The sequence below is a fragment of the Rhinolophus ferrumequinum genome, chromosome 27, assembly GCF_004115265.2.
Source record: "Rhinolophus ferrumequinum isolate MPI-CBG mRhiFer1 chromosome 27, mRhiFer1_v1.p, whole genome shotgun sequence".
In the NCBI taxonomy this organism is placed as follows: domain Eukaryota; kingdom Metazoa; phylum Chordata; class Mammalia; order Chiroptera; family Rhinolophidae; genus Rhinolophus; species Rhinolophus ferrumequinum.
In genome coordinates, this window is record NC_046310.1 from 1,221,754 (window position 1) to 1,242,092 (window position 20,339).

Consider the following 20,339-nt stretch of genomic DNA (forward strand, 5'->3'; position numbering starts at 1 on the left):
GTGGCAGCAGGGAGGAACCTCAGAGACCCCGGGGCTCAGAGGAGGTGGCAGCAGGGAGGAACCTCAGGGTGACGATGCAGAGCATGGCTTGCTGACGCACGTTGCTGGTCAGCTGCTCACTCGCCTCTTCAAGGATCAACGTCTAGAAGGGCAGAGAGATACAAGAATTCCCCTCAGAGAGAGCGGCTGGCCGCAGGTCTGGAACCCGCCCCCCTCTCCCCTGCAGGACCCCCTCACCTCGATTTTCTTGGCCAGGAGGGTTTTGGGAAAGTAATCATCCATCGTGCCACTTGCCTGGGCATGGACGGCACAACTCAGGGTGTCCACCGCCCTCAGGAACTTCAGCTTGTCCAAGTTGGACTAGGGCAGAACACACACTCCCGCCTTTAGCGCCTCCTGCAGGCTGCCCGTGGGACCCTCACCCCCAGCCCGGACCACGGAGCAGCCAGCATGGATGCTCGCCTGACTTCCTCATGCAGTGCTCCGTCTCCAGGACTCTGGGGACAGTGGAGCTCGGGGTCTGTGAGGAAGACCCTCTCACACTGATCTGTCTGGCGGCCTGGTCACCTGACCCTGCCCAGGTCAGGAGGCACCAGCAGGCTGAATTCTGGTGGCTTCCATGCCAGGGCGACTGTTCAAAACCCAAGGAAGCGTGAGCTGTCATCTTTTTATCCCTACTTTCTCCCTCAGTTCCCAAAACATTCCAGAGAATTTCCTTACCATTTCTCCACGTTCTAGAAATTCCAGGATGAACTGATAGGCTTCTCTCTCCGACTGGCGCAGTCCTGCAAAGGGATGTGGTGGGAGGAGCTTGCCCAAATCTCTCAGAAGGAGTAAGGAAGCAGGCCCCCCGCCCCCGCCCCAGCCCACTGCCAAGAAGGCTCAGAAACCCGCAAGGGCCTGGGGAGGGGGCACCCCAGCTCCAGCGTGGGCCTCCGAGGCCTATGTGGAAAGGCAGCTGAGGGAACTTAGTTAAGAGGTTTTCCACATCAGGCCAGGGATGGAAGACTGCAAAGAGAGAGGACTTGCAGTCACCCCCTGAGGCCACCAACTATTGGAGCTGTTTTAGATGAGCTTTGACATTCCGAATATGAATGGGCGTGAAACCCCAAATCAGCCCTTGGAACCCCCCTTGTCAAGGGGGCCCTTCCTGAGCAGAGACCCAGGTGTCGACACAGAGGCTGGGGTGAGGCTAAGAGTAGAGCCCGTCCACCCCAAGGGCCATCAAGAGGGCAGGAAGCAAGAGGGTGGAGATGGTGGCAGTGCTGGGACCCAAAGCGACACGGGCCACCAGGCCTGCGTTCAGGCCCTTTCACGTCTCCCTGCAGAGGAGCGCCCTGGGGTGGGGCTCGAAGCCACAGTTGCCACAGTTAAACAGCAAACCGCCAAGTTCAAAGCTCAGCTCTTCCACTTTATTAGCTCTGTGACCTGCAGCAAATTGAAGTCTCAGCTGTTTCCCGTCTGTGCCATGGGGAAGAGGACAGTACCTGTGACTGTCGTGAGGATTAGATGGGTCAGTGCGTGTCAGGCCCAAGCCCGGGCCGATCATACCCCCCTCATTTCAATTCCGCCACCTTCACGTGGGCCCAGCAATCCCAGTATCTGTTACTGTTCTGAGGCTCAAATGAATTCCTTTGTGAGAAAACTCGGAGGAGTGCTGGCACACAGGGAAATGACTCAGTTCCTTCTGGGGCATACAGTCCGTGAACACCTGCTATGTAAAAGGCACCTCAGCTTACAGACAGTCCACACACCAAGTGGTTCCTTCTCAGAAACTACCTACTGTCACGTGGCCTTCTAAAGGACGTTTTTTGCATTTGCTCATATAGATCCATATACAGGAGGTCAGAGAGTCTCAGGGACAGGTTTGAGTGGTTTTGAAGAGGAGCCAACCATACATACGGATATCTAGGGAAAGAGCATTCTAGGCCAAAGGAACAGCAGATGCAAAGGCCCTGAGGCAGGACCGTGTCTGGACGCTCGTGGACCCGCACGGAGGCCTGCCTGGCTGGAGTGGGAGGAGCACGAAAAGAGGTGGGAAATGAAAGCAGAGCCGCAGGGGGACGACCTTGCGAGGCCTGTGGTCAGGATGTGGCTTTTGTTCCGACGGGATGGGAGCCCTGGGTAGGCTGTGAGTGAAAGGGAGATGGGCTGACCTTCGTTTCACAGGATCGCTCTGGCTGTTCCGCTGAGAATAGATGGGGGTGCAGTGGGGGGGGGGCGTGTCACAACAATCCAGGGACAGATGACGGCGACCCACACCAGGGAAGGCAGGAGCAAGGGAACAGATTCTATATCTATGCTGAGGGCAGCACCAGTAGGAACAGCGACGGGCAAGAGGTGAGTCTGAGAGAAGGACGGAAAGCAAGACTTGGGGTCTGAGAAACCGAGGGTGGAGTCGCATGGAGACGGGGTCAGGTTTGAGGTTCAGAGTCAAGTTAAACGTGAGACGTCTGCTAGGCATCTGAGTTGGAAAGCCGTAGGCTTTGGGTTTAAGAGCCTAGACCAGGGCTGGGCTCTGCAAGGCTGACCCTGATTGGGAGCTGCGGGTACACAAGAGGCGCTCATAGCTCTGCTCTGGCTGCTGAACAGCGGTCAGCTGGGTGGGGTGTAACTCCGAGCCCAGACAATGCCCTGGTCCTTCCCCAGCTCCAGGATTCTCATGGAGCCAGGTCTGAAAAGGGACAGGTATGCACCTGCGAGAACTGTGACGGGGCAGCCAGAACTGGGTGGGCTCATGCCTGCCACGTGACCTGTCAAGCTCAGGCTGGGCCATGGTCACTACCTCGGAGCCGTGGCCGTGAGCTGCCACGCAGCAGGCCGCATCCAGGGCCCACTGCTCACCTGTCAGGTTAGGCTTCCAAGATGCATGCTCAGTGGATCGGGCAGAGACTGCTCTGCTTGACTTGTGACTTCTGTGGTATGGGTTCATGTGTGCTGCAGCTTGCAATGACGAGGGGCCAGGCAAGATGCAGGAAGCAGGCCCTGGTCGTGTGCAAGAAAAGGAATGGGCTGAGCAGTGCCAGCTTCCCTATCCCAACCCCTAGGAAGATATGGGACCCTCTGAAGGGCCCTGAGTCACCCCGACTTCCCAGGAGTCTCCCACTCAGGGCTTTCCCTGTGTGGGGGACACTTGAGACTCAGAGGTGGCCCCCCCAGATCAAGGTGTGCATCCCTCTGCCTCTAGGAATCTCGCTGCTGAGGTCCTAAAGCCTCTTGTACCCGAGGCTTCTGTCCCCATTCCCCGAATGGTAACCCCAGTCTGCCCTGGGAGGGGAGCTAGGAGCCCCCAGATGTCGGCCCCTCCCAGACACAGCCCCCTGCTTGTGCCCGACTCGCCCTCACTGCCTTGTACTTGGGGTCCCCAGAATGCAGCATCCCTGAGAAGCACCTCGTGGGGGGACTCCATCCCTCTTCGTTTATCCCCCCTTTTCTGAGCTGGTCTCAGTCTGTCCTGTGGCTAGGGAGCTGCCCCCTTAGGCCGGTTGTCCCCTGGGAACCTAACTCATCATATGAAATACTCAGCCAAGTGCCCCAATATCTACAGTTCACTTAGAATGAAGATGCCCAGGTCTGAGATCAGGCCAGCACCTCCCAGGACCGCCGCTGGCGTCATCTCCCCTCCCAGCCCTCCTCCACCCAGAAGGGGCGCCCCGGGCTTCAGCCAAGCAGGCCCCTGAAGCCACGATGGCCCCAGTCCCCAGGGCTGAGCACCCAGACAGGGCTGGAAGTGCCTGGCCCTCAGCCGTCTGCCGGCCCTCCCCTCCCTGCCACTTCCGGTGCTGGGGGGACGGCAGGCAGGGCCCCTCTACCTGACACGCTGGGCTCCTTAGATCCAGTCACACAGTCCTCCTGGGACCAGGCTCCAGGGGGCGCTGTGGCTTGGGTCCTGGGGCGGCCCCTGCAGGGCAGGCCTGGAGGTGACCAGGTGGGAGCTCCTCACTGGCTCCCATGGTCCCTGGAGAGGGAGAGAGGCCCTGTGGAAACACCCCCAACACCGCTCCAAGGAAGCACCCCACTTGTGCAGCTTTGGGGAAAGGGCCATTTCTCACCAGGACCTCCTCTCTGGGCAGCAGCTCCTGCCGGCTGACCTGGAGTCTCAGCCACACTCATCACTGACCACTGCCTAGCCTGGCCCGGCAGGAGCCAGACCTGATGCTGCCAGTCTCCTGTCCTTGGGGAAGTGACGCCCAGAGACCAGCTCCGTGGGCCTGGAGACCTGAGGGGCTTTGGTCTGGGGTGTGTCCATTTGCACCCGCCAGGGAAGCAGACGGCTGAGAGGCCCCCTCCCACCCCATCCGGCCCACTTGCTCCCTAGGACCCGGGCGGACCGGCCCGAGAGGCCAGGCAACTCCGCCACCCTGGGGAGCACCCTCAGGGCTGGGCAGAGCTTCTTGGCACAAAAAGAACCCTTCACCGGCAGTGCGGCTGATCACAAACAGCTTTATTGAAGTATTTGGCACAAGAACCCACAGGTGCAGCCCCTGCCGCCGAGGACGCAGCCACTGCAACAGCACCAGGCATCATATGGGACCAATAAGTTAATACAAAGGACACTCAGGTGTGGGGGGTGCTCAGATGTCTCCCAGCTCAGCCCCTGGAGGACACTGGGAGGGGGGATGGCTGGACACTGGGGAAGGGGGCTTAGAGACAAACAACAAGAACAGCATCCAAAGGAGAACATTCGATCGTGCAGGTGCGCCCCCCCAATCCCTTAAGCCACCTGGGCTCTTCCCTCGGCAGCCTCGTGCAGCCACAACACCGCTCTGTCCAGGAGGGAGAAGGATCAGGCACCAAGTTCTTGGAGGCTTCAGCCGTATTCCTAGTCGCTGCCAAGTCCAGGGAACTTGAGAGGAAGGCTCTGCAGGGGCCACATCAGACTCCAGCGCTCCTGGCTCCGCCCAGCCTCTGCTTAGTGGCTGACTCCTTGAAGCAGGGTCCCCACCTGGGTTTAACCAGCAGCAAAGGCCCAGGGATGAGAACCCATGGACCACCTGATGGTCTTACTCGCACAGGCAGCTGAAGTCACGGCAGCTGGGACAACTGGTTAACGCTCTTCAGGGTGGGTACTCCCGTCTGTATTTCAAGGAACCCCAGTCTCAGAGCAGAGGCATGGCTGGGGGAGCGGGGGGAAGAAGGGGAAGCAGGAGTCATGAGCTCGCCCCTGCCTCCGAGAACAAGCCACAAAAGTGGTGCCTTTCCAAAATATTTGTGAGGTGTTGGTTTTTAGGACGATGATGAAAAGGGGTAAGAGGGAGTGGTGGCGCTGCAGGTTCTCAGGATGCCCAGAGAAGGTGGTCAAAAGGTGAGCTGTTCTCCAGCCACCAGCACCACAGGCGGCCCCCAGCCTGGGCCTCCTGATGCTTCAAAACTGGGGAAGCCTTCAGGTCAAGGCTCAGAGGTCAGAGATGTTGGGAGCCCACAGGGCCTGGAGTGGAGATGGGGGCCCCCGACAGGATTCACGACAGGAAGACGCACTGGCCTTCACCCCACGTGGTGTGTGCATCACAGAGCACATTGTAAAGGGGGACGAAGGCTCCCCAGCCCGGGCACCCCTGCGGTATCCAGAGGGCTGGCAAACGGGCAGTGGGGTACACGAGCGTGCTGCGGCCAGCCTCCAGCTACAGTGGGAGAGTTGGCCGGGCTGTTCTCCAGGCCAGTTCTCAGAACCGGAGGGCGGAGCATTTGAGGACCTGACCTGGCCCTTTCTGCCTCCTGCATCCCCTACCACGTGTCTTGCATAAGGAGACAAACACTGTCCCTTAGGCCAGGCCGCCGGTCCAACACGCCAGCCTCCGAGGAATAAAGCATTATCATATTACAGGGATCTTGAGGACAAATGACAAATATAAATCCTCAAACCAGGACTTCTCAACAAAAACTGGTATAAAAAAAAAAAAAGTCTCAGCTCCAGGTCATCGACCTGCGATGGGGACAAGGGAGCTGCAGAAGGCACTCAAAGGGGGCGGTCTGAGCCCCCATCCCACTAGGAAACAGTCTTTTCTGGCAGCCGAGCCACAGCCTGGGGGCACAGGGTACACCTGGCCTGGGTTACACCTGGCTGATGATTTCGCCATTCTCAGGTACAAAGACTTGCACAGGGGCCCCCTCGGGCGATCTCCGGAGCACACACACAGTGGGCACCTGTCAGGGTCAGGGAGAGAGGAGAGGTGGGTGAGCAGACTGGGCAGAAACGTCCAGACCACCAGCCCAGGTGTACCACCCTTGTCCCTTAAGGATGCCGACCAGTGGCAGCCCCGGCCCAGCCACTCATCCCCTGCCTCTCCAGGAGGCCATGTGTCCCCCAGGGATCACCCTTCATCCACTTTCCATTCCAGCTCTCTATGGGGTGTGACAGGCACCCTGACCTCCTCCGCCTGTCCCGAGCTCACTTCTCACCACCCTCCCTGTCTGGCAGGTTGGGATGGGCTGGGCCTGGGCCACAGACAGGTCCGAGCTCGCAGGAAGGAAAAGCACATCAGCTGGAGGGTGCAGCCGGGACTGGCGCCAGGATGCTGCCAGGCCCAGATGCCCGCTGCGGCTCTGAGAAGTGGGGTGGGGGCAACATGCAGCTGGGGAATCGAGGCTCTCAGGGAAGCAGCCTATTGGTGACTTCTGGAGCACTGCCCCTACAGAGCCCTCCATACCAGGGAGACACAAAAACGGGCTCGTACACGTGTCTTCCCCACTTCCAGGATGGAGAAACCGGCCTGTAGAACCCAGGGGGCCACCCCTAGGTCACGTCAGGGCTGTCTGTCCTACAACCTAGTATAACACCACTCACCCAGTACTGGCTACGCACTCCTCTAATCATTTTACGCATATTCACTCATCAAGGTTCCTACCCACCTGTGACAAAAGTACTCCCGTTCTACAGAGGGAGGAAGAGAGGCTCAGGACTTAATCCATTTGCCCAGTCATGTCACCTGCAGGGAGCAGGGCTGAGATCTGAACTCGGACAGTCTACCGTAGGATCTGTGCACTTTACCCATATGCCACCCTGCTTTTCAGCTTGGCAGCATGGAAGGCTGGCAGCTGCCTCAGGGAGGCCACAGGCAAACACTTTCTGAGCCTCTCCCTCTGTCCTGGGCCTTCAAGTTAGGAAATTGGGGGGATGCTTCAACTTGGATTGGACTTTTCATGAGGAATAGAGGCTTGTCTGTTTGGGGGATCAACTGTGGAGCCCTTAAAAAGAAAGGTGTCAGTTCTCCCGGAGGACCGTCTCCTCCAGTGTACACAGGCAAAGTTAGGAGGTGCCCCAGGTGAGTTAGGGGCGCTTTCAGAGCCAAGAGGGAATTTTTTTTGGCCTTTTCTTCCCATCTGGGGATCTCCTGGCCACCAGATTGCTGCTATGACATCTCTACTCTTGGACCTGCCAGGCTGGGAGCCCTTCCACAGCTGGAAGGGACTGCGACACTCACCTGCGTCTGGGGCCCCAGGACCCGTCCAGGGGGCAGGCTGCGCACGCGGAAGGCCCCATGGCGGTCCAGCGAGTGGGGCCGCGCGCTGCGCATGCGGGCGCGTTCGTGCCACGACTGCAGCTCCTGGGTCACCGCCGCCCTGCAGAGCGCGCGGCCCGCAGGGCTGTCCTTGAGGGACGGCGTGCGCGCCGGGCGGCCACGGGGGCGCAAGTGCTGCTGCAGCTGCTGGAGCTGCTGGAGCCGCAGGGCCAGTCCCTCCTCCTCGCGGGCCATCAGGTCCAGCTCACCCGGCGGCAGGCAGCCCTCGGCCACCAGCACGTACCGCCCAGCCGGGAAGGGCCCAGCGGGCAGCAACAGGGCTGGGTGGGGAACGGCTGGGCCCCAGGCCCCACGGTGGCCCGGCAGCGCGGTCGGGGACAGCGGCCGCAGAGCGCAGATATCTGGGCTGCTGCTCCCCGGTGAGGTGGCATGCGACACGCTGGAGCCGTCGGAGCCGCTGTCCTCCGAGCAGGAGTTGGGAGTGTGGGGCGGCCGTGGGGGGCCGGCCGGGGTCCAGCAGGAGCTGGGCACAGTCACCGTGTAGTGCGTGGGGCGGCGGCGGGGCCCCGCCCGGAAGGAGTCCATCCTGCGGAGAGGATGAAGGCAGATGTCCTGAGCCTGGGGGGTGGGGGCAGACACCCTCCTGGCCTGGCCTAGCGTGACTCAACACATCTCTCACCCGAGCACACATCCTTCTGCTCCACTCACGTTTCTGGTTTGTATCCAGTGTGCTACATCAGGGTCACCTCTCCTCAGCCACTCTAGGGACCCTTTGTTCAGTGGTATTTCATCCACAGAACCTGGTCAGGCAGACACTGTCAGGTGTCTAAGCTGAACGCGGCACCGAGGGAGCACACGTGGTCTACAGTCCAAGGACAGAGGCCTCAGGAGAAGCCAGCCTTTAATCTTGGACTTTCCGACTCCAGAATTCTGAGACAATCAATCATCTCTCTCATCTAAGCCACCCTGTCTGTCGTGTTTTCTTATGACAGAGGTAGCAGAGTAACGCAGGGTGGCGTTCCCAAGGGCACCAGCCCAGGCCCAGCGGGGCTGAAATCCAGCTCTCACTCTGCTGACACACGGGGGCATGGGGCCATGTCTGTCCAGAGGGTACACCTTTTACTAATTGGAGTGAAGGCACTGTTTGCAAAAGGCCATGGCGTACGTAAAGCCTAAAACTCATCCCTGACGTGAGGGGTTGTCCCAGGCAGTGCCCGTCTCGGGCTGCCTGACAAGCAAACTCATAATGATGGAGGAATCCCACGGGGCCTGCTGGGGCCCAGGGCACTTTGTGGTGTTGCTAACACCTGTCATAACGCTGTCACTTAAACTAGTACCAAGCAGCAGGGTGCTTGGAATGTAGCAGGCAATCGACTCATTATTTGTGGATTCTGTCTTTGCAAATTCTCCCACAGCTAGATCCATTTGTAATGTCAAAATCAGCATGTGTGGCACTTTCATGGTCATTTAGGGACATGCACAGAAGGGTGAAAAATTGGAGCTGCCCAGCAGGCCCGTTCTCAGCTGAGACTGAACAAGGTGACCCTCTGACTGCTTGTTTCAGCTCGGTGTCAACGAGCGGCCTTTCCACTCTATCCAGTGCCCGCTAGTTTGTTTGTTTGTTTTTGTTTGTTTTTGCCATTTTGTGCTTTTCTTGGGTGACTTCACTGTTTTAAACGGCCCCAAGCAAAGTGCTGAGGAAGGATGTGCCGGCTTCGTGGACAGAATACCTATTAGATGAGCTTCATCTGGACATGACGTCAATGTCAGTGGGTCAAGGACATGTATTAAACACGGTGACTTTAACCAGAAACGCTCATAAAACAGGTTACGTATTGATCAGCTGACAAAAATGTGAGCTGAAGCTCTCAGGAACCTAGCACTCTACTTCCCCAGGATGAACGGCTGGATCTGCAAATTCCAATGTGTGTGGTAACTTTGCAGGACGTAAAATGACTGCAAAGAATACGTCGACTGTACACGTCAGTGTCCAACAACCAGCAGTTGCAGAAAACTGAAAGTATACCAATGCTGTCGAGGACACTTGTGCAAAAAGACAAAACTGGGGTCTTTGGAAGAAAACTGGCTTCACGAATGACTTGCCTCTGGCTTCGCTGGCTGTGACACAGCCTCTACTGAAAGGTGCCCCAAGAAGGCACCGGCCACATGTCACCCACAGCTGTCCCACCTCTATCCTAGGAGCCACCACCCTCTAATGCAAGCTCTCGACAGTGGGGCTCCGCCCCCCTGCATCTCGGGAGTGGCCCATCTTTTACCTCAGAGACTGCGATAGTCCCCTCCTCCCCTGTGTCTCAGGGGTCGCGGGGGCACTGGTGCGGCCCTGCCGCTGTCCCGGGACACTGCGGATGGGAACCCCGTGGTAGGGGGCGGGCTCCAGCAGCGGCAGGCTGGAGGCGTTGGGCCCATCCTGCGGCATGGTGGCTGAGCTGCTGCAAAACGGGTGGTGACAGGTCAGTGGCAGGAAGGCTTCCACGTGAGGGGTCACGTTATGCAGAGGAACGGGGTGCGGTAGAAGGGGCCCCAAGCTCCCAGCACCACACTGAGGGGGGCAGTCTCCCAGGCCGGCTCTGCTGTGCCCCAGCCGTCTCCCTGCTCCTGCCCCCCCTTCCTCCCCGCCCTGACCAGCCCCGCCCTGACCTGCTCTCACTGTCGGGGTCAGAAGACTTCCTGGGCTTCTCGTACGGGTGGTCCAGGCTGGTCTCCTTCCAGGGGCTATTCTGGATGGGGGCACGGTCCAGGCCCCCAGTCTCAGCTCCTGCTGGCTGCAGCCCCTCGAGGCTCTGGGGCGGGAGGGGCAGCGACTCTGAGGGAGGTTTTGGCACCTGGGCATCCTCTGCAAGAGTAAAAAACCTGTGAGGGCAGTGGCTGGGCAACCGGCTCACCTCTCCCTGCCACGGTTGCTTGTCCCGCTGTGCCAGACCCAGATGCTAGAAAAGGATGTCCTCGCCTTTAGACCTAAGCCCTCCATCACAGCCCCCTTCCAGAAGCCTTGAGATTCACGCTCCTTGGCTCACATTACTCCACCTTCCAACCTTTGCTCCTGGTGCCATGTTGGCAGCAAACCCTTTGTTTACCTATGTGTCCTGTTCACACGGTTCCCATGTGCGCTATTTCCTTACTGGCCTGGGCACTCCCTGGGCAGGACTGCACACCTTGGTTACCTTCACCCCCTGCATCCTTAGGGTTTGTAAACAGGTTTCTTAATCTATGGACTTAGATTTCCTGCTACCCTCTTCTCAGAAAGGGCAATGACTGTGGCCAGATAGCTCTGTGGCTCTGACAGGTGCAGATGGAAATCAAGTCCCAGGACAGAGGCAGGGACACCTGGGCTTGGCTAGAATTCACCCTTCCTTTCCCTGCCCAAATGATTGAGTGTTTAGAATGCAAAGGGTCAGCACGTCCCCACTCCCACGGAGCACGTGGGGGGCAGAGAAACATCAGCCAACAGTGGCACCATCTCCGCTCGCTCACAACAAGCTCCGCCCCCCATGTGAAGTGCCCACCGATAAACTCTGCCAAAGCCCCCCAGTCGTGCCAGAGCCCAGCCCTGACCATCGTCCCTACAGTGCCTGTCTCACCTTCCTCCAGGAGTAGCCCATCCGACAGGGAGCTGTCATCAGATGCACTGAGCTCTGGGAAAGCCAAGGGGAGAGAAGAGATGGAAGTGAGGAAATCAACCCATAGATGTGGGGGTCCAGCAGTGCAGAAAAATCCAGTCCTGACCCCCACGTTCCCTACAGACGCCTTATCAGGAAATGCCAACTGTGTGTCCAACACTATTTTGGGGCATATGTACCATGTTTCCCCGAAAATAAGACCTAGCCAGACCATCAGCTATTATGAATTCGTTACTTGAAAGTAGAAAAAATTCAGAAGTCAGGAGCAAGGAGACAGGAAACCCGATTTTAATCCTGGCTCTGCCATTAACTTTGTAACCCTGAATAAGCCATTTCAATTCTCTGGGCCTCAGTTTCCCCATCCATCAGAAAAAGCCAGGGCTTCCTGTGGTGGGGCATCCTGGCAGGGTGAGGCAAAGACAGAGTTGTTTTGGAAGGCCCTTGGAATGAAAGAATTAGCTAATTTTTCTCTGGTCTTCTGCTATCACAAATACAGCTCAACTCCAGGACCCCAAATGGCAGAACTCCACATGGGACTTTGAGCTGTGGGGTGGTGGGGCCAATTCAAAGTAGGGTCTGCCGGCTGGTTAAGGAAGGTTCTTTAACTGGCGACACGGCCAGTCTGGAGGACGTGGAGTGTGGCTTCTGCAGGACGCAGCCACAGCTGTGCCCCAGGGAAGCCGAGGGAAACTCTGCTGGCCACAGCCTTTGAGCTGAAACCTTCAGATATTAAGAACCTGCCTCACGTGACCTGGATGGAACTCACAGAGCAGATTCAACTATGTTTGAGAACAAAGAGGAGGAAAAACGAGCAGTCGCTGATATTTCTGTTGTGCCAGCACCTGTCTAAGTACTTTGTCTGTATTAACTCACGTGCTCCCCCAACAACTCTGAGGTACACAGAGCGGAGGTGACTGAGTCTTGGAGGAGGTAAGCAACATGCTCAGGTTCATCGGCCAAAAGGTGCACGAGTCAGAATTCACACCCAACAGTTTGACACCGCCGGGCTCTTAACCAGCTCTCCTGTTAGAGGCATCTAACGAACAGGTCAGTACCCAGAAAATTCTACAAGTAAACAATTCCAGCCATCTTAAAATCCTTCATAACAGAGATGGGCAAACTACAGCCCTGGGGCCCAATCTGGTTAACTGGCTGTTTCTATAAGCAAAGTTTTATCGAATTGCAGCTCCAAGGACAGGGGTCAGTAGCTGTGGAGAGACCGTGCAGCCCACACAGCCTAGAACATTTACTGTGTGGGCCTTTAGAGACCTTTTCAACCCTTGTCTTACAGCTTAAAGGGAGTAGAACGCAGGAGCCCTTAAACCTTGCAGGGCACCCTGCTCCAGGAGCAGGGTCGGCCCTATACACCGTGTGTCCCCGAAAATAAGACCTAGCCGGACCATCAGCTCTAATGTGTCTTTTGGAGCAAAAATTCATAGAAGACCCGGTCTTTATGATATGATATAACATAATATAATATAACATAATATAATACCGGGTATAATATAATATAATGTAATATAATATAATATAATATAATATAATATAATATAATATAATATAATACCGGGTATGATATAACATAATATAATATAATGTAATATATAATATAAAATATAATAAAATAAAATATAATACCGGGTCTTATATTAATTTTTGCTCCAAAAGACGCATTAGAGCTGATGGTCTGGCTAGGTCTTATTTTCGGGGAAAGATGGTACATATGCCTCACACTAGCCTTTGCTTTGGGGTTCCATCGAGAAGGTACCCTCTTCTTGAGTTCTGGTCTCCTGCCTCTGATCTTTGATGAAAACCTGGGGAGTAAAGCTTCTTATTTTTCGCTAATGTCCAGCTGAAGAAATGCTGGGACTCTCACGGTTAGGGCCAGCGAGGTGACTTGGATCAGACTCATGTGTTTGGTTTGAATATATGGTCTGAGAAGACAGACATCAATCCCCGTCACCCCTCATCATCATGAAAACAGGCAGATCAGCGTTTCACAGGCCAGACGCACATGATGCAAGAGGAGAAGGTGGAGAGCCACACTGACTCGGCCACACTGCCCCAACCCAGCCCTGGGGCCCTGGAGAGCAGAGGGAGAACGGAGGCTTCTCTTGCTCAGAGGCCTGAGCCCAGTAGTGCTGTCGTGCAGCCAGGCCAGAGCCCTTCCAACCAGAGAAGTCTGGCCACGTGAGCCTGGGTCACTCCTTTGTCTGGTCACATCCTTTCTACCCCAAATCAGAGATGACCTGTGGGTGCAGGACTTCTGAGACCTGCACTGTGATCGCCTGAGGCGTGGGCCACAGGAAGGGCTTTCGGGTTCTACACAAGGTCCCAACCTGGGAGAACAGTGGCCCCGGCAAAGAGCCTGAGGGTGGGAGCAGCAGGTGATTCTCCCAGCCCGGTCCAGGCCTGGAATGCAGTTCTGCCTTAGGGCCACCACCCGCATCCCCCCCTCCAGTCCCCTCACTACAGCCAGAGGCCTGGGACCCATGAGAGGCCTGGGGAAGAGGTCAAACAAGGGCACGATGCCCTTGGAAGGGAGGGCTGCAAGTCTGACCTGATGAGCTGGGTTTGGGTCAGGCGGAAGGAAAGCAGTCACACCCAGGGCTCAGAAACACATCCTGGAAGGTAACCTGGGCTGGTTACCGTGAAGGTAACCTGCACTGATGCCCCGGATGGCTGGTCCGGGGCCCAGACAACTCCCCAGGTGCCCCATGACCACTGGTCACCAGGCCTTGGGGCTCAGGGACTCGACCAGAGAAGGGGAAGAGCTCCCCTCTTGACCAGGATGATTCTGGAAACTTAAGGGATTGTGGGGCAGGGCACTGGGGCTGCTGGATTTCAACCGAAACAGCCCACGAGTAGCCGTGGGCCCTGAAACCAGCGGGGAGCCGCTATGCACAGCAATGGTGGGTGGGCCCCTGGGCAGCTCACTCAGGCCAGGGGGACGTCACCACACCACAGAGCCACAGGCTCATGCCAGCCGACCAGCTAAACCCAGGTAATTGTCTCCCTGTGGGCCTGCAGTGGCCCTGGAGCCTTGGAATCAGCACAAGGCCAGCCTGGGCACCACTCCTGCCAGGAAGTCTGCGGGGGCGGTGGGTTCTGAGCAGGTTGTGGAGGGAATGCGTGGGCTGCTCGCGAAGGAGCTGGGGGACAGGCTCTCGGGGGCGGGAGGTCCTCTGCTGAGGCTTGTGGGGCGGCAGGGGGTCAGCACGGGGTGGCTCTGGAGCCTCAAACCCAGTCAGGCCACACAGGCCAGGCTGACCGAAGGCAGTGGCCGCCCAGCCCCCCACATGGCTCCCAGAGGCCGGCGGCCCGGGCAGGGCACACTCACCAGGGCCCAGGGGCACGCGCCCGCTGTGCCGCCGCCGCTCGCCCAGGCAGCGCTCCAGCTCCCGCAGCTTCCGCTCCTCCTGCAGCACCGCGTGCTTCCGCTGCCGGCGGGTCTGCCGGCCCAGGTTCTCCTCGCAGCTCAGGCGCCGGGCGGCCTCAGCAATCTGCAGCTGCAGGGCCACTTCCCGCTCCAGGCTGCTCAGGGGGTCCTGGGGGGTGGGGGCAGTGAGCGTGGGAGGCAGGGGGCTCGGGGACACAGAGCGTGGCCCTGACCTGATGCTCTGGACCCTGGCCCTAAACACTGATGTGGGGCACAGGGTGGCGAAGGGAGGTGCCCTTGAGCAGTTGTCAGCCTGGAAAACTGGCACGGGACCCACCCACCAGCCTGCCCGCTGAGCCAGGCTGGGCAGGAACCAAAGTGGAACACTTTCCTTCCTGACCCCAAAGGGTTGGGCAGGGGAAACGGCTGCCACTCACACCGCAGGGAAGGGCTTCTGGGAGGACTGGCACCACCCCCAGCCTCCATCCCAGGCCAAGGAAGACGAGGACAGCCCTAGGGGCCGGAACAACCTGTCTCAACAGGCCACTGCCTCTCTGGGCTGCATGAGCTCCTGACTGGTGTGCCCACTAGGGGGCCAAACCGATGTCCTGCCCTGAGTTCCCAGCTCTCTGCCCCCTGGGGTGGCACACCTTCCCCAGGGCCATCTGGGCCCCACTCAGCGGGTGCCCCTCGTCCACACGGAGCCATGTGCCCTTCTTGCCGAGCACCGGAAGCTTCCCGCTCCAGACATGATGTCGGGCTCAGCAACCCACCTTTGGGGGCCGAGGTCCTCACCTCTCTGGACAAGGCCTTCTCGTCCAGCTTGTAAGCTGCTCCAATCCTGCGACGGACCTTCGGGGCCTTCTCCCCTGGTTTGAGGGGGTACTCAGCTGGCAAGACGCCTGTCAGCTCCTGCAGGGGAAGCAAGGTCAATCCACGCCCCTCTCCACGCACCTCCAAGAGGAGCGTGTGCCCGGGCCTGGCCCAGCCCACCCTCACCCACCCCGTCACCCAGGGTGGGCTCACTGGATCTTGAGGCTCCCTCTGCACCCCTCCTGTCTCCTTCAAGCCTCCTCTGCTCGCCTCCTCCAGACTCTGCCCTGGCCCTGGCCTGTCCCATGCACCCCCACCTGCCTGGGCTCCATCCCTCTGCAGCCCTTCAGCCCTTCTTCCCCGGGCTGTCCAGTGGCCCCAGCAGGGACTACGGGCACCATTTCCCCATCTGACTTCTAAAATTCTCCCTTCCCTCAGGCCAGCATCCCAAAACAGGACTCCAGGGCTCCCCCGAGTAGCCCATGTGTGGGTGTGACCCGGGCGACCCAGCTCACCGCCTCCCGCAGGCACAGCGCCCGCAGCTCCTCCAGGCAGCCCTCCAGCCTCTCCTCCAGGCAGCCCTCCAGCCTCTCCTCCAGGGCCCTCTGCTGCTTGCGCACCGCGAACGTCAGCTCCTTCACCTCCTTCAGCTCCTTCAGCTCCTTCAGTGGGGACACCGGGCTGTCCGGGCCTGGGGGCAGAGGCCACGTGCTCAGGGAAGCCCGGCAGGCCATCCTGACCAGCCCAGGGGAGCACGCACACATACGCATGTACACACATGTACATGCGTACACACATGTACACACACACGCCTATTCTCTCTTGTCCTGTCAGGACAGGGCCAGCCTAGGCCCACGAGCTTGGGCCATCCAGAGAGACAGGTCCCATCCAGGAGCCAGGGAGGGTGTTTCAGCTGTGTGATCACTGAGGCCGAAGTTGAAGATGCTGGTTCCAGATACGATCAAATGGCCGGGACGGAGAGCTCTCCGGCCCTCCCCATGTTTGCCCCCAGCAGAGGCCTCGCCCAGCTTCCCACCCCCCTCCAGTCCTGCAGCATCTCAGCCTGGCCAGCCCGGGGGCACCTGGGACTCAGAGAGCCGGGCCTTCCTGAGCCACTCACCAGACTGCAGGATTATGCCACTGTCGCTGTCGCTGACCTCATCCTTACTCTCCATGGTGGACTTCTGGGAGGAGGCTGCACAGCGCAGGGAGGGATGACACCGTTCCCAGCCTGAGCCACGACGTGTGGGCGGCCTGGAATTTCCCCAACTTTTAAGAGACCGAAAAAGCTACGTGTAAACCCCCTTGGTCCCAAACAGAGCTTAGCAATCATGCTGGAGGGCACAGGGCATGGAGGTGAGGACAGTGCTCCCTTGGGTGAGCACACATGGGGGTTCTCAGCAATGGGGGTGCGCAGAGAGAAGGCTCTGTGGGCCCCACCACCATACCTCCTCCCCGGGGGCTTGCTGGGCCCACCACAGCCCCCCACTGCCTCCTACCCAGAGAGACACGTAGGCCCAAGTGGTTCAAGAGTGGAGGTGGCCCCAGGAACTACTGACCCTGGGGAGAAGGTCAATAATGAGAAGAACAAAAGGAAGGGGACAAGAAGAAAGGGTGGGGGAAAGGAAAGCAGGAAGGGGACAATGTCCCCAGGAGGCATGCCAGTCCCTATAGGGCCACTGTTCTCAGCCAGAGGACCCGGCGGGCCCATCCTGCTGCCCGAGTCGCTGGTCTCTGGGCATTCAGCCAAGGCCCTGGGCTGGTGCCCCAAAGCCCAAGCTGCCCGGCTCTCTGGACCAGGATATTCATCCGAAGGCAGATGCCAGACAGCTAGCTGTCCCAAAGCCTGAACCAACTCCTACGACACCAGCCATGACCAGGAGATCCCTTGAGGGGGAGTCGGCCTAATCAACCTGGACCCCTTGGACCCACAGACAGAGGAGCCTCGGGGGGGTGTGTCAGGGTTGCTGGGGGTGGAGGGAGGGTGACAAGAGCAGAAGCTGCCTTCCTGGGGCTTGGGGACACTGGGGTGGCACGGCACAGTACCAGCATCACCAAAACAGCACCTGCTGCGTGTCCCCTCTCATGAGCCCACACCCCTGGTCGGCCCAGCTGGCTGGGCTGGGCAGCTGTGGTTGCAGTGCTGCAGGGGTGGGGAGGGCGGGCGGAGCCGGGCGGGCGTCTGGAAGGAGCCCAGCCACCTCCTCACTGAGTCAGCCCATTAAGCAACAGTCCAGTCCTCGCAGAGTTTCTGTCTAGAGCTTATCCTGCCTCCGGAGGGCAGGGGCCACGGAGCAATGGGGGTGCGCAGGAGAGAAACACGGGCCTTGGGAGAGCAGACACAAAGCAAGACACAGAGAGGAAGCCCCCTCCCCCCAGAAGCACCTCTGCCATTGGAGACAGAAAGCGCAGAACAAGTGCAGAACAAGCGAGCGGCTTTCCAGACCTCCGTAAACACCACCGCCCGTCAACGTGCACAGGCAGAAACAGCTGAGAACCTCAGGAACCTGCACTTGGGCAGTTCAGCTCCAATGAAGCCTCGAGAGTGGGTGGCAGGATTGAACAAGAAAGTTTATGTGTGGCCTTTGCAAACCTGTCTAAGAGACTGGCCGTATGTTCTGGGACCATCGTAGGGGAGTCACCCTGGCCAGTCTGTCCGTCCCTCCCAGGAGATGAGAGCCGGCAGTCACTCTCCTCCTACCCCGCGGCCTCTGACCCTCCCCAGGCCAGGCCAGGCCCAGCCCCAGAGCCGGGCGGAAGCCAGTTTCAGCCAGCTGGGGCCTGGGACGGCAGGGGTAATGTGTGAGGGGAGCCATTAACTAGCCACACTTGCTAATTAATTATTAACTTCGGAAGGGATCTCCGTGGGAAGTTGTGCCCCCAGTTCAGGGACTGACATGGGGGGCTGAGCAGACACCCCTTAGCGGCCTCCTCTCCCCCAGCCCCTCCCCCCAAGTCAGCTGGGTCTGGGGGGGGGGAGGCACTGCCCTCAGGGGTCCCAATCTGGCGCAGTGCCCACCAGGGGCGCACTTCCTGCTCCAAGCACAGGCCTTGAAGTCGGGAACCCCAGATTGGAGTCTGTTATCTGGGCAAGTCACCCCACCTGACTGGGCCCCGTTTCTCCACAGGCACAATGGATATGAGCCAGTGGCTAAGGCCCGTCCAGCCCCCGGCCTGAACGCAGACCTCTGGGACCCTGTCAGACACACCATTCCCTCCTCTGGCCCTGCTGGTACCTTCCGCACAGTGGGGACTGGTCCAGTGGGGACCAGTCCCGAGCCCACCTTCACCCAGGGGGGCACGGGGCTCCAGCCAAGGTGTCTCAGGCCCTGCTTTTAGGCAAAGGCAGTTTGGGGAATGTCCACTCCCTCCCCACAGAAAAACCTCTGCCCTCCAGGACCTCAGATCCAGTCCTGGGCCCTAAGACGCAGTCTGTCCGCCTGACTGAACAACGTCCCCAGGAAAAGGCAGAGGAGGAAGAAGGGGAGTGAAGGGGGGAATGGAAACTCCGTGCACCCTCCCTCAGGGCTCCTCTTGTCAATCACTAATGTGCCCCGCAGCCCGGGTCCTCATCCCTGCTTCTCCCTCCTCCTGGGGAAACTGAGGCCTCACCACTACAAGGCCAGGCTCCGCATCCGGTCCCACCAGCACCCCAGCGCCCCTGGGCCCTAGACGGGAAGGGGAGGTGGTGCTGGCCAGCGCCTGAGCCACTCCCGGGCCAGCCTGCCCCTCGGCCCCAAGGACCTGTTCCTCCAGCTGCCCTTCCCTCACCTGCTGTGCGTGAGTCCGGGGAAACAGCCCCAGTTCCCAGGTCAGGGGGCCGACGGGCGTCGCATGTCCCTTGGGGTCTCCCAGGCCACAGGGCGAGCTCCTGGCACTCTCTCTCTGACCTGCTCCCACTCCGCACACACTGGTCTGCCAGCACTTGGCCTGCCTCCCTCCCAGGCTGCTGGGCCCGGGGAACCTGGTTGCTTGTTATGACTTGAGTCAGAGGGAGGAGCAGGTGAGCTAGTCCCTCCCTGAATAAACCTGCGTGGCTGCCACAGGGCGTCTGCACTTCCGGGCAGCAGAGGAGCAGGGGGAAGGGGCCCCCCTGGGAGCAACGCGGGCGTTCACAGGGGTCCCGTCTTCATGGCCTCTGGGGCACTGGTGCAAAGGGCTGAGGTGGGGGGCTCCCGTGCCCTCCTGCCCTGACCCTGGCTCCCTCAGATGGCATTGTCCTGTACCTCAGTTTCCTTTTCCAGAAATCCGGGCACACAGCCCCCCCAAAGCAGATGGAAGGGCTACAGCCATGGGGTGGGGGGTGAGAGGGGGGAGGCGGGTACCAGCAAGAAACTTATAAAGTGACGAGGCCAGGTCCTTGCTCTTCCCATACACAGAAACGGACACCAAGCCTGAGTTCTGTCTCTCCCAAGTCAGCTTAGAAGCCTCAGGAAGGCAGTGACCCCGGAACTCCATGTGGGGAGGCTCTGGGGCCCCGAAGCAGGCCCAGCTGCTTTTTATCCCCAACGCCTCCCCCCAGGACCATCAAGACCATCACTTCCCTGTTATTATCGACATCCTTCAGCAGGGTCCACGGGGACCCGAAGCCCAGTCCTGTCCCCTCCTCCCCAGGAGGGCCACTGTCACCCCAGGCTCTAAGCCCATTCCTCAAACTCCAAAATGGAACTTGTTTCCCACAAAAAAATAAGCTTCCAGCTCCACCCCCTCATTGCCCCTCAAGCAAACACTGTTGGAATTCAGCCTGTTTTACTGGGGAAGCAAAGGGCTCAGGCCACCTGTTGCCTGTCCCCATCGAGCTGGAAAACAGAAAGGCTGCGGATTAAGGACTGTCCCCCACAAGACTTTACCCCACCACCTCCGTTTCCCCCACTCTGTTCCTCCCGCCACAACCCCCCTCCCTGGGATCCCAGCACAGCCTAGGCCCGCACTGCTTCCCTCCCCCACCCCCAGAGTCGGGATGAAGAAGTCAGCTCCACCAAGGACCTCCAGTGGAGCAGAGCTGGGTCACCCACCGAGCTCCCCTTGCTCCCTCCCCTTCCCCAGCAC

The 20,339-nt window shown here is 59.1% G+C and overlaps 1 protein-coding gene and 1 long non-coding RNA gene across 3 annotated transcripts; both read right to left on the reverse strand.

The window, feature by feature from the left end:
* Nucleotides 1-40: 40 nt before the first annotated feature.
* LOC117018691 (uncharacterized) lies at nucleotides 41-1,349 on the reverse strand. Its single transcript, XR_004422284.1, has 3 exons — nucleotides 721-1,349; nucleotides 238-360; nucleotides 41-142 (listed from the first exon to the last, which is right to left on the reverse strand). It is a non-coding gene; the product is annotated as an uncharacterized LOC117018691 (long non-coding RNA).
* Nucleotides 1,350-4,430: 3,081 nt separating this feature from the next.
* Nucleotides 4,431-19,269, reverse strand: INAVA (innate immunity activator). Of its 2 annotated transcripts, none has more exons than XM_033099834.1 (10): nucleotides 19,062-19,269; nucleotides 16,411-16,559; nucleotides 15,806-15,981; nucleotides 15,273-15,389; nucleotides 14,439-14,646; nucleotides 11,060-11,113; nucleotides 10,119-10,314; nucleotides 9,737-9,907; nucleotides 7,422-8,046; nucleotides 4,431-6,144 (listed from the first exon to the last, which is right to left on the reverse strand). In XM_033099834.1, the coding sequence occupies exons 2-10, from the start codon at nucleotides 16,463-16,465 to the stop codon at nucleotides 6,052-6,054; spliced, it is 1,695 nt and encodes a 564-aa protein (XP_032955725.1). In that variant the 5' UTR covers nucleotides 16,466-16,559; nucleotides 19,062-19,269; the 3' UTR covers nucleotides 4,431-6,051. The 2 variants fall into 2 exon arrangements, with proteins under 2 accessions (XP_032955725.1, XP_032955724.1); XM_033099833.1 differs by having other exon boundaries at nucleotides 9,737-9,910.
* Nucleotides 19,270-20,339: the final 1,070 nt, after the last annotated feature.

Bases quoted from the DNA above. Each gene is read 5' to 3' on its own strand.
- INAVA (XM_033099833.1), bottom strand. From the start codon at position 16,465: ATGGAGAGTAAGGATGAGGTCAGCGACAGCGACAGTGGCATAATCCTG. The intron at 14,647-15,272 runs GTGAGGACCTCG...CCCACCCCCCAG, and splicing joins AGAAGGCCTTGTCCAGAGAG to GACCCCCTGAGCAGCCTGGA. The intron at 8,047-9,736 runs GTAAAAGATGGG...TCCTCTCCGCAG, and splicing joins GGACTATCGCAGTCTCTGAG to GATGGACTCCTTCCGGGCGG.